This window comes from Drosophila virilis, chromosome X (genome assembly GCF_030788295.1).
Source record: "Drosophila virilis strain 15010-1051.87 chromosome X, Dvir_AGI_RSII-ME, whole genome shotgun sequence".
Lineage (NCBI taxonomy): Eukaryota > Metazoa > Arthropoda > Insecta > Diptera > Drosophilidae > Drosophila > Drosophila virilis.
In genome coordinates this window covers 4,892,160-4,905,006 of record NC_091543.1, presented here as the reverse complement: position 1 = coordinate 4,905,006, position 12,847 = coordinate 4,892,160, and the positions used below count along the sequence as shown (strand labels likewise).

The window sequence follows — 12,847 nt, the reverse complement described above, 5'->3', positions numbered from 1 at the left end:
TCCGGTTAACAATGGGAGTGCATGATGAGCGGTAAGAGGAAGGGAATGGCATTCATTAAAAGCCAATCAAATAAAATAAACTCATTGGCTTTCTATAGAGAATCCTAATTGGGCAACAAATGACAAAAAGCAAAAGAAGATACATAAAAATGAATTCAATCAAGTTAAAGAGAAAAGAAAATCTTTAGTGAAAAATAAAGCAACATAATAGACTAAGATATATTGTCAATTTTATTGAATGACGCATGCAAATTCTTTCAATAAGCTCCATAAAAAAAAATATATAATCAATTTACATATTTTGTGTAGCCTAGCCTGAACGACAAAATACTCTTCAACTTTTATAGCACTTCAGACATCAAACAACTGCAGCAAGTTCATAAAAATGATATTAAAAGTGAGCACCAGAACAAATATTTTACAACAAAATGTTAAAATTTAAAAATGTATAAAATCAATGATATCAGAAAATATAGATATCTATATAGATAGCTGATGTCGCAACCCAACAGAAGCTGCGAGTGGATAGAAACTTAATAAGCTACATAAACTGAATCATATATTCATGCTATGCTAACTGTACTTATTTATTTACTTATGAACACTTGAATTAATATTGAGAAATGTTTTCAAAAATATCGTTCTTTAATTTCAGCATGCTCCTTGGACTTTATGGACTTCAATACAATTATTTACGCACATGTAAGTCAAGAATATTGATTTAATTATAATTAAAAAAAAAAAATATATATTTATATATTACGCTAGAAAACTAGATGTTAATGTGTGCTTCTTTTCCTTGGGCAAAATTACAAATTAAATAATATATATAAAAATGTTGAATATTTGCAAAATTCAAGCCAGACAGAAAGCTAAAATTTTCTTGTCCTGACAGGACAGGATTAAAGCAAAATAAATAGATTGCCAAAGCCAAAGAGTCTTAAGACATAAAAACTAAATTTTTTTTATATTAATTTATATTAAATACATTTCTTTCTTTATTCTTTAAAATACATTTAAAATGACCAACATCCAATACAGGATAGTCCACAATATGTTAGTCTATTTGAAAACTATGGAAGCTTGTGTCTAACTTGTATTGTTGGAAAAACTTTGTTGCTTTTGCAGATATTTTGACCTCTCTCGGCGATTGAAAGCAGCTTTATGCTTCTAACATTCGAACAAGATTTTATCATAAACAGACTAGTATATCAAGTAATATTGAGAGAGAAAAAAGTTGTTTTTGTGTAATGGCGCCCGAGCTGGGACAAGGTGTTTGGCTAAAATTAAAGTCTCTCGACTGATTTATTTGCACACGCATTTGCGCTATGACACGTTGGCAATCTAACAATTATGAATAGTAGTTTCTCACTGATGCATTGATCAGGCAAGGGGTGTTGCTGGGGGGTTAGCCAGAGAGAGAGGTAACGCAATATGGAAAGCACCTGCGTCTGAAAGAGTTTGCCATGAGTGGAGTTCAGTTCCATGTGGCTTGAATGCTTAGGCTTGAATGCTTCGGCTTGTGCTTAGGCTTATGCCTATGTATATATATTTTTTATGCACGCCGCTTTGGCAACCGTTATTTAATAAGGAAATTTAAAGTTTATATTTTCATTTGGTGGATCGTGCAGCGTCTAGGCTGGCCAGGGGCCACTCCAGCGGCTTGAGACTCGCAACGTCTCAGGTGTCTGTGCGAGGCGCCAAATGGGCAACGCGTATTTCATGCCGCACTCCACGTTCCACGCTGCACGCATACAAATTGCAAGAAATGCAAAATGCAAATGGCTTAAACTGCAAGAACGAACGAATGAGAATCGAGTCGCTGGCCAGTCCCGGCGCACAAGTCTCTCTGGCTGTGCGGTTCTGGCCAAAAGGCGCAACGAATCGACGGCCAAATTGTTCGCACGCTTCGGCCCCTTGCATGATGTCGGCTAATGCGTTGCGATTTTCGCGCATTTTCTTTTATTTTTCAATTACTTACAGCAGCCCAGCACACCCGACTGCAACAACAACAGCAACAACAAACGGCTTGTTTGCTGTTATAAAAAGTTGATCGCCGAGGAGGATTCATCGCTTGGGTCTTCGACTCGATCAATGTGCTTTGTCAATTAATTGATTGCGCTTCGATGATCAGCAATTGCAATTGCAACAGCAACAACAACAACAACAACAATAATAACTGTCGTATTTTGCGCTTAAATATGTGCAATTGGCCATCGGCTACGCGCTAACTTGGCCAAGATCATCTACCCATCTAATGGCAGCAAACCTGGCAACGTCCGTCTCATCGTTTAGGTGATTGTCTTACGGTGTCTCTTGTCTGTCTCGACGACTTGCGTAAAAGTTGTTCCTTTTCTATTATTATTTATTTTTTTTTGTCTGTTGTTCTTGTTGTTGTTGTTATATTCGCAACGCAACGCCCGAGGGTTGCCAGCCAATGGCCAGTGCCAAGTCCCCGCGTCCCCAAGTCAACAGTTGATTTATCATATTTGGTGCCAATAATGACTCTTCCTGCGGATTATGTACCGCAAGGCCGATAGACCCATATGCTATTATTTATATACAAAAACTTTCCAAGCGAACAGCCTATATGATAAATTTGTCATTATCTGAAGAAACCCAGCAGAATAAGGATTCAATCAGCTGGGTTGAGGTTCGCATCTAGGAGCTGGCGCATAAATTTTGTAATTTTGAGACTTCTATGGAAGACACAAGTGAAATATATATGATTATATGTTTGTATTTATGAATCATTTAAATGCATATAAAGCATAGAAATTCCTTAAAATTATTAGCTGATGATCCCTGCTCGGGCGCCGTTTGAGCTTATCTTCCTTAGTAAGTAGATTATTGGGAATATTCTAGCTAATATAAGCACAATATTTAGACGAAATATGCATTCGTATACTCATACTCAACTATACTTACTTTCAGCTATCTATGAAATTAGTTAAAATTAGTTTCATATCGTAATCACGTACTACCCAAGTAAATTTGGAATATTCTAGGTCTTTTTAACACAAAACCCAGTCATGCTCATATTCAATTCAAAGATTTTTAAAATTAGCTCATGGAGTCGATCGGCTGGCGGCAAGCAAACTCTTTAGCCGAACTCTCTCTAGACTCATTCTGCATTGCTAATGCATTGGCCGCTTCCCTTGAGTATTTAACTAAGTAACTAATGCATAATGTAGCTGGCCATTGTGTGCCAAAGCAGCTTTGCAGCATGTTCAGAGTTGACAAGCGCATGATGCGAGTCAATGCCTTGCAAGTCCGTGCCCAGCTCCGAGCACACATACAGCATCCAGGCGCTGTTTGTTATTTGCATGAGAAATCTGTCGTGGTCAGCGTGCAGCTAAGCAAGTGCGAAAGCGACAACTGACAACTGACAGTGGACACGGGACAGCCCGACGGCGGACAGTGGCCGGTGGACGGCGGACGGTAGAGTCGACATCAGCGTCAGTGTCAGCATCGGAGGTTGTTCGATGGCTGCACTCTGTGGCCAGTCAACCGCATCATCAGCTCATCATCGATCACGGCGACTCTGTGGTCCGCAACGAGAGTCCCGGCCAATGGCCAGCAGTCGAGTGCATTAGACAAAAACCCGCCCGTGTCCCGTGTCCCGTGTCCCGCCATTTACTGCTGCCCAGTAACAGTAATTTGGTGTTTTACTTGTTCTTGCGCGCCAGCAATCACACCTATGGGAATGTTTCTTACACATGTCCGATGCCGCAGCGAATGCAATGAGCCAGCGTCTAAAATTCCAGCATGCACTTTGTACAACATTTTCCTCGGCTCTCTCCATCTCTCTCCATCTCTGCATCTCTCTCTCTGGTAATCGTCACAAGTTGCATCATTAAAAATTTATCAGTTGATTGGAAAATTATAATTCTTTGCTTTTACGCTTTGCACAGAGTGCTATGATTTTTATAAGTCTACAAGCCAGCCGACTTCCCATTTTTTGCCCCGCACCCAACTGGAACCCATCCTCTGTCGGCGTTGACGTCTTTGCCAGTTATGTAATAACTTTTGCTCCGATCTTCGCTGGACGCTTTTCTGTTTGTGTTTCTTATGGTCACATTTAATAACTGACTCGACGACTGTCTATCGCGTCTGCCCGTCTTCAAGTCAATCTGTCTGAATGAATGACTGACTGACTTACCGACTATTACGAGCGATTCAACAATCCCTCCTTCTGCACCTAGTCGTTCCCATCTCAGCTGTTTTATTTTTTCTCTTCTTTCTTTTATATATATATATAAATATAACTATATTTTTCTTTCTGCCAGCTGGCTTGGCTGGAGATGCGGAAATAAATGCGCTCGGATTCTTCAACTTGTTACATAAATCGTAATTTTCTATAGCCTCGTTCTAAGTATATCTAATGTATATTGCATTTTGCTACTCGTTTTTGCTATTTGCCCACAGCTCAGGTTGAACTTACCGAGTCCGAGTCAGTCAGTCAGTCAGTACATAACTCACAATCGCACATGTCATGGGCATTTCTCTCGCACTTGAACTTCCTGCATGACCAGAGCTAGCTGCGAGTTCACAAGCTCGTCTGTTGAACCACTAGCTTGGCTCCGATGCGATACTACGATACTCTGGGTGGGGTCTGTTGGGGTCCCAGTTCCACGCTCATAATGTGATTAGGCGCTTTAGCGGTACAGTTCTAGCTTCTTGCTTTTTCATCTATCCCCTGTGGTAGTAGTTACCCACGAACTGGAATTGAAAAAGAAGCTCTTAACAGATTAGTGAGAACCCAAAAGTACAGCTCGACTCTGCCGGACTATGAGTTTGCACATATCAGAGCCCACAATGAGCTGCCCATTCCATCTGCTAGAAAATGGGAGGCTATTCCCGTCCCCTGTCAAATTTCTTTGCTATGTGCTTATGGCTTACTTAATCAACTCCTTAATGCATATTCCCTGAGTTAAGTTGTCAATTGACAACTCGAGAAAATTAGAGGCTAGTCATTGGTCCCTGCTCTGGCGCCAGTGACATTTTATTTTTATATAAAAAACTTGTGTTTCATGTTGCCGACAATTTATCAGATCGAAGCCTTGATGCATATTTATATGCTCACTAGCAAGTTCTTATGTAGAGCTAAAAAAATAAGTTTGAAGCAGATCAGACAAAACCTAAAGACAGGCATACTGTTTGCCAGATTTTAATGTCAAATTGATCTAGAGGACAAACCATGAACAAAGACCCAAACTTTGTGAAAATCGAATGAGATTTGGCCAAGTTATGGGGGATGGGAAATCTTGAACTCTGTCTACATTGGATTTTTTAAGAATACCTCAATACATTTTTACATGAATATTGACCAAAAATAATGTTGTGTTTATGTGTGTGGACGTGTGTGTGTGTTGGTGTATGCATGCATGTATGTATGTATTTATGAATATATGTATGCATACATGATAATTTTTGTAATACCAAAATCAGACCAAGCTTTTTTGTCGCTTTGCTGCAAATTTAAATAAAACTTCCACCTAGTGCTCTACTCCTCGATTCTCAATAATTCAAGTAGGCTCCGCAATTTTCCATGTTTAGCTAGTAGTGTCGTTTTTTTTTTTTTAATTTTGTTTTTTTTGTTGCTTGTGTTTTTTTTGTATGTAAATATGTACATATGTATGTATGTATGTATGTACATATTTACATATGTATGTGTATATGTATGTATGTATGTATGGATGGATGTATGTATGTATGTATGTATGTATGTATGTATGTATGTGTATGTATGTATGTATGTATGTATGTATGTATGTATGTATGTATGTATGTATGTATGTATGTATGTATGTATGTATGTATGTATGTATATATGTATGAATGTTTATATGTATGTGTATGTATGTATGTATGAATGTATATTCAAAAAGGTTCTTTTTTCGTGATAGTAACAATTCCCGGAGTGTTACTATGCATTAGAGGTGCTCTTTACCTAGCAAAAGCTTCTTTTAATGCATTTATTCTGTCCATCTGTTAACGTATGGTCAACAATGGATAAATGAAAGTCCCTGCGCCCCGACTACAGTCCATAATTTCATCCTGCCACATTTTCAATAACTAAGTGTATATGTACATACGCATGTCGAGACTGCGAACTTAATTAACTCATCCAAAATTCTTAGCGCCGCATTGAGAAAGTGCAGCAAGTGACGTGAAGACAGTTGTCAGTCAACAGTAGAGCTCATTCCCTTGGGCGGGGTAGTCAGCCGAGTGACCCCATTTGGCTGGTCAAGTGGCCAGGCCGTCTAGCACTGGATTTGTCGAGGCCCGCGAAATTCCACAGTGTGACAGCGCGCTCAGCGCACTTAAAAGCCTGTCAACAGATGCACAGCACTGGCGGGAAACGGTGGCCCAAGGAGTAGCAGCACATTATATTGTACAAGACGGCGGGCACTCGTGTCGTATGCCCTAGCCCCGAAATCTTGAAAAGCAATTAGCAAGAGCTAGGCAAAGTAAATCTCAAACCGCAGCCAAACCGATGCCCGATGCCCAATTGCAATGCCACAAATACCTGCGCTGGATGGTTAAAAAACAAAAAACAAAAAAAAAACAGAAAGCAAGAAAGAACGCAGCGAGAAGCGACAGAGAAGCATCAGCATCAGAAGCGGGACTTATCAGCGACGGCGACGGCAGCAGAAAGCAATTCTGCGGCTGCTGATGGTTTCGCAGAAAATTACAACTTGCGGGTAAACAAAGTCAACTGGCCCAAACGTGGCCAGACTCTGCTCGGCGGCTGGAGCATATGCAAAGAGCTGGCAGAAGCAGCACCAACAGGCCCCGTGCAGACATGGACTCCATCCACTCCAGCTGAGACACACGCCAAAGCCCACGGGCCCCCGACCTCTGCATGTGCATGTGCATGTGCATGTGCTTGTGTATGTGGGTGCGCAATTATGCCGCCACAGCAACTGGCTAACCATAAATTTTCTTATCAGCCCGAGTCACAGCACAGGAGCGCACTCAGCTGAGCTAAGCGGGTAATTGAACTGTTTCGGTGGGGAAATTGGGGCTAAAATGCTGCGACAATTGCGTCCAGTAAATAGGATTTACGGGTGGAAGGACCTGACAGCATGTGTAGGGCAAATATATTAGGCATATACTCAAACGCTACTCTCTTACATTTCGCAACTGACCAAATTGTTGTCTGTAAAAAATTGAAAATCATAAAGTTATCATAAGATTTAATAACCTTTTATGCATTGTGGAATATGGAAACTCCTAATTGCTGAGTTCAAAGAAAATAGCTTCGAAAATATTGTCCGAACATTTTGCTAAAACATAACTTTCTATGGACTATGGAATTTATGTGATATAGTGGTCCGATACGGTCGGAGAGACTTGTTTGAATTTGAATTGATACAAATCTTCTGACATGGCTGTTGATGCTAATTGTAAGCCCTTCTAGCTCGAACTGAATATTTCTTATTATTTATATAACTATTATAAACAAAAAACAACCAGGTTGGCCATCAACAAATTAGGGAATTGTCTGTCTAGATTGTTCCCCTCTTCGAAGCTTGAACTTCTTGGGAATTACAAGCGTCAAACAACGCATAAACTGAAATAAAATATATATATGCTGTGTACGTTTGTTGAAAAGGGAATAAACAGAATCTTTAGGCAAGGCATCAAAGCAACCCAATATGAAATGGCTTGTCACAATATTTTCAGCACTAGAGCAAGCATAATTTAAATTTCAGTCATAGACAACACACAAAACTAGCGATACATATATACATATATAGAAAACGAGATTTAAAAATAAAGACAAAATGACTACAATAACGGTTGAGGATTCAGAGGATAAGATCATCGAGCGACTGGGGGACTGCGACAAGGTGCCCGTCGATTATATGGATTTGTTGAGCCATCGGGTGCGTTGTCGCAAAATCGAGATCTTTCATTATGACGACGAGGTCAGCTTCACGGCCAACGACGAGGAGGAGGAGCAGGAGCTGAGCTTCGATCAGCTGTTAAGTGAGGATCGCACCGACGACGAGGATCGCACCATGCTGCTGGTTGGAGATTTGGATTGCCTAATACGACGCATCGAGCAAATGCAGCTGGTGATCAAGCAGCGCAAAGAGGCCCAAATGGAACTGGACATCTCGGACTACTCCACCGAGCAGGAGCCGGAAACATCGGCGACACCGATTCCGGAGCTCGGGGTATTCGAATTTAAGCAGTGCAGAGTGAAGTCAGCCAAGATCAAAAAGGATTCCAGCCCAGATCAGGAAAAGCTGGCGGATAAAGAGCTGCCGCTGCCCGATGCCCAAAAGGATCCGCTCAACTGTGAAGAACAGCTGGAGGTGCGCAATCTCCAGCATGCCCATCATCAGCTTCAATGCGAGATCGACGAGTTGATCTGCAATTATCGCCTAATGCGCGGTCTGCTAAACAAGATGCGCAATCAGCTCTGCCAGGAGAATCGACGGGTGCGCAAACTGGGCTCCATAACACATCAGTATCAGGATTGGAGCCGGCTTGTCGCCGAGGAGCTGCCCGTTTGCAAGCAGCGCTATAATCAGCTGATCGAGATAAAGCTCTCCAAAGCGGAGGCAAATCGCGTCATCAGCGCCCACAAGGCCAAGGCGATGAGGTACAGTAATACATTTCTAACCAGCCGCCAGCTGCGTTACGAGCTGCGCGAATTCCACTCTGAGATCGAGGAGCTAAAGGAATATGCAAGTGATTTGCGCAAGGAGATGATACGACGCTTTTCCAGCATCGAGCATGAAACTGGTCTGAGAGCCAGCAATCGTCTTCAATCCTCAATCTCAAACCAGGTCGACCTATAGGAACCATTGGTAGATTCTTTACATAACACTTGGTATAACATTTGGTTAATAAAAATCAATCGAATAGTTAACAACTCAGTCTATTAAAGTTCATTTAGCCAGTTTATCAAAAGCTCCTGTTAACATTAACAACTGCCTCACCATGTTGTCATATTGTCTCGCAATTGTTTTACTTTGCATATCTTCAACTATAACATGCATCTGGCTGCCAAAATGTAGCTTGCAGCTAAACTGCCTGTTAAATATTTCACCATTAGACTTTCGGCATCAAAAATTGACAAGGACATTTCTCATGAATTTACACTAAGATCGCATGCTAAACAAAAAGTTTCTTGCTTATTTCACACTTGCGCTTCAAAGAAATTTGAAGCAGTCCAGTTGATACTTGAAACTTTATCTAAAAATTATTGAGATGCATTTTCCGCTCAGTCGGGGTGGATTCTGCGAAAAGTGTGAAACACCTCTTAACTGTATTTTCAGAGAGATCCTTGAAATGTTAAACCATAAAGTTTTGTGTAAGAGTGTGAGATGACAACCCTAAAAAGTTGCAGCTACCAAGCGCTTGCAGTTCCTCAATCATTAAGTGTGTTAGTTAGAAGAGATCGCTTTTAATATACCTTATATAGCCTATTTTTATCATACTTGTATCTTTCGACTGTGGCTCTTACATATTGTTGCCTTTTTGGGGCCCGTTAAGGTGCCCGCGCTGCGCTCCTGTTGTGTGCTGCTGCTTAAAACTAAGACACAAACAACAAACCACCAGCAGAAGGTAGTACATCATTTTGGACTTTATCAGCAACAGCAGCGGCAGCAGCGCGCGTGGGCAGCAACGAGCAAAATTCCTACGCCGCCAACGCTGCACAGCAGCAACAGGCAGCAGGCAGCAACAGGCAGCAGGCAGCAACAGGCAGCAGGCAGCAACAGGCAGCAGCAACTGCAATTGCAACTTAATTGAGGCTTGTCTAAGCAACTCGTATGAGTGTTTGTGTGTGTGTGTGTGTGTGTGCCTAACCAAAGTAACTGCGGTTGCTCTGCATCCGTCTTAGTCTCTAACTTAGCCTCATCCGCATGCCGCTACCCGCTTCCCGCCTGCCGCCTGCCGCCTATCGCCTGCCAGCTCCAGCAATTGCTGGGTATGCGTGCTGGCTGTCGCCCGTTGCGAACTTGATGCCTCGCTGCCCCAGTGCCTTGATGCTCCACAGACGAGCGACCAGACAACAACAACAACAACAATAGTAACAACAACTAGTTGCAACAATAACAGCCGCATAATAACGTACTGAGGGCGTTCAGGCAACAACATGCAACAATCTGGCAAGTCAGGTAAGCAGCCAGCCAGCCGGGCAGGCAGTCGGCCAGCCAACGTCTAAGCTGTGCGGCTTATGCAGCTGCAACACGGCAACACACACCGCAGACACCCCCCTCACCAACGCACGCTCTGCCAGCCATGGACAATTTAAGCTCATTCACTTGCCGCTGATTGCTGCTGGCGTTGGTGGTGTTGCTGCCGCTGCTGCATGTTGCTGCTTCTGCTGCTGCTGCATGTTGGTGTTGGCTTGATTCGTCGTCTAGCAAATTCGCAAGTTCAAGTCCAAGTGTAATGTTGTAGGGTTTCAAGAAAATTGCATGCGCTGCGCACATTGCAGACAGCGCTCTGAAAGAGAGAGATATAGCGAGAGGTACATACAGAGAGAGTGAGAGGGCGAGAGGGAGAGAGGGCGACAGCAGGGAGGGGGGCTGACTGCAATTTGCATTGCGCTCAGGCGTTTGTCAAATGGTAGCTAGCAACGCGCCACGAATGTGGGTTAAACTCAGCTTAAAGCCAAAACAAAAAAAAAAAAAAAACAGCAGCAACAACAAGAACAAAAGCGGCAGCATTTTGGCCAACTAGCCCAAAGAGCTGGCTGCTCCATATCATTGGCTTATATCGCTGCATAATCTGTGTCATTAGATGCCACCAAATCAAATTGCAATTGCACGCGATTAGATGCTCCTGCCTAACTAACTGCCTGACTGATGCCCTAAAGCTAAGACATAACTACTAAATGCATAAAGATATATTTATAAATCTATTGGAACCGCAAAAACTGTGCATCATTTGCCAGAGCAAGCGGCAACGAATTGCAAATGCGCATTCGCAAATCTTGGCAATTGAATACGATCTCTCTGTCCTGCTTCTATAATAACATTTAAGCTACTTTAAATATCAAACCACTATATCATTTACTTAGCTCTATAGGTTGAATCAGTATCATTCATTTGCTTCTCTTACATTTTAGTTTTCTTACTGTTTCATTGTTTCCCTGTTTCTCACTGCCTCTCTATTTGTATCTCACTCCCTCTTTTTCTCTTTCGCTCTCTCTGTCTTTCTCTCCTCTCACTCTTACTAACTCTTTTAACTTTCCTATATCTGTTTCTTACTCCCGAACTTTCTTATGCCTCTTTATTTCTCTGCCTTCGTTTCTTTCCTTCTCCATCTCACCACTATCTATAGCTCTTCTTTAATACTTTATTTCTCTGTATTTTTTCCTTCAACCATTTCCGTCTGTCTTTATCTCTCTCTATCTCTTTTGTCTGCCTCCATGTCCACTGTGTCTTTATCTTTATATTTTTCTCTTTTCTCCCTCTCTCTCTCTCCTTTCTTTTTAAAATTCACTTGTTCTTGCGTCGTCTTTTATACATTGATATGAACTTATAATTTGCTCTTTCTTTCTCTGACAACTTGTCCAGTTCATACGTCTCTCTGTCTAACCGTCTGTCTGGAGAGCATTCAATTTTTCAATTACTCTTTGTGCGTCATCCTTAAACGTTCTTAACAGCTTGATTCTCGCAAAAAAACGATTGTCTGATGTGAGGAACTCTCTTGGAGTCTAATGACTTAATATTTCCCAATTTAATTCTTAAGTGTTTCCCCAACATTGCCCAGCTAACTGTGTTCAGGATTGGCTCCGCACTCATGAGTTTGTAAAGATTTTTGCCAAAGTGGCGTCTCGCATGTCAGGTGCTCATTTGCTCAACAGTTGCTCAGCTGTTGTTCAGCCGGCATTATCCACCGAAGGCAACAACAACTGCAGAGAATCTCCAAGATTGTTGTTGTTGTTGTTGTTGGTTTGGTCTTGGACTCGTCATTTGTCTTGTGGCTTATGGGAACAAAAAAAGTGTCCTGGGCTCACGCTCCACACACACACGCACACACACACACACACACACAGATGATATATATATGTATACCCACAGACAAAGATTGTTGTTGATTTATTATGGTTACATCTAATTAAAACGGTTCTGCAGTGCCAGAAGAGCGAACGCGAACTCGAACGCGAACAGCGAGCTTCGCTCCATGGTTAAGACTTGAAATGGTTTGACGTAATGAAGCTAAATGTTCCGCGCTATGGCCAATTGGTATTGGCCATAACACATGGCTGCTTAAAAAGATGATGCCTGGCCGACTTCAAAGTTCTATTCTATTCCATTCTATGGGCACAGCAATTTCTGTTCGTAGACGCTGTAGAAGAAGTCAATTAAGCCAAACGCTAAAAGGCCGCAGATAAATGACAAATGACGTGTCTCATCTCAAAAAATGGCAACAAGTTTCGAATGCATTAGCTGGCTCTGCTTGACTAGAGTATACCCAGTATAGGCAGCATTTGATAAGGCACTTTTTCTATCAACTTGTTGTGATGCAATCCTGCTATAGTAGAAGGCGCCTGCCAACAATCCAAGGATGTATCTTAAAAGTGGCGCTACTTAGTGCCTTTAAGCAATTAGTTAAGGCTCAAGAAAACAAGAGAAATATTGTTTATAACGCAGGTTTTTCGCTTCTCCAAGGTCAATGGGTCTTAGAGGTGTATTTATAGTTTTTGGGTTTGAAATTGGAGCCTAAAATACATTTACTCTCACACACATGAACACCTATATACCTAAGTATAAGTAGCTGGAATAACTACTTTCTTTATTATCTTAAGAAAACTATATCTAGATAGGGTATACAGTTGTTCAATGAGTTATATAGAGGGTACATAGCCAAA

The 12,847-nt window shown here is 41.7% G+C and overlaps 1 protein-coding gene and 1 long non-coding RNA gene across 6 annotated transcripts in view; both read left to right on the top strand.

Moving 5' to 3' along the window:
- Positions 1–12,847, top strand: part of LOC26531121 (uncharacterized) — a 191,748-nt gene that overhangs the window by 147,934 nt on the left and 30,967 nt on the right. For all 5 annotated transcript variants that reach the window (XR_004303045.2, XR_004303044.2, XR_011417406.1 and 2 more), the window contains one exon: positions 656–702. This is a non-coding gene — a long non-coding RNA (uncharacterized lncRNA). The remainder of the gene's footprint in view (positions 1–655; positions 703–12,847) is intronic.
- Positions 7,697–8,893, top strand: LOC6634809 (uncharacterized). The gene has a single exon (XM_002057886.4). It carries the CDS (start codon positions 7,794–7,796, stop codon positions 8,817–8,819), a length of 1,026 nt encoding a protein of 341 aa, XP_002057922.1. The 5' UTR covers positions 7,697–7,793; the 3' UTR covers positions 8,820–8,893.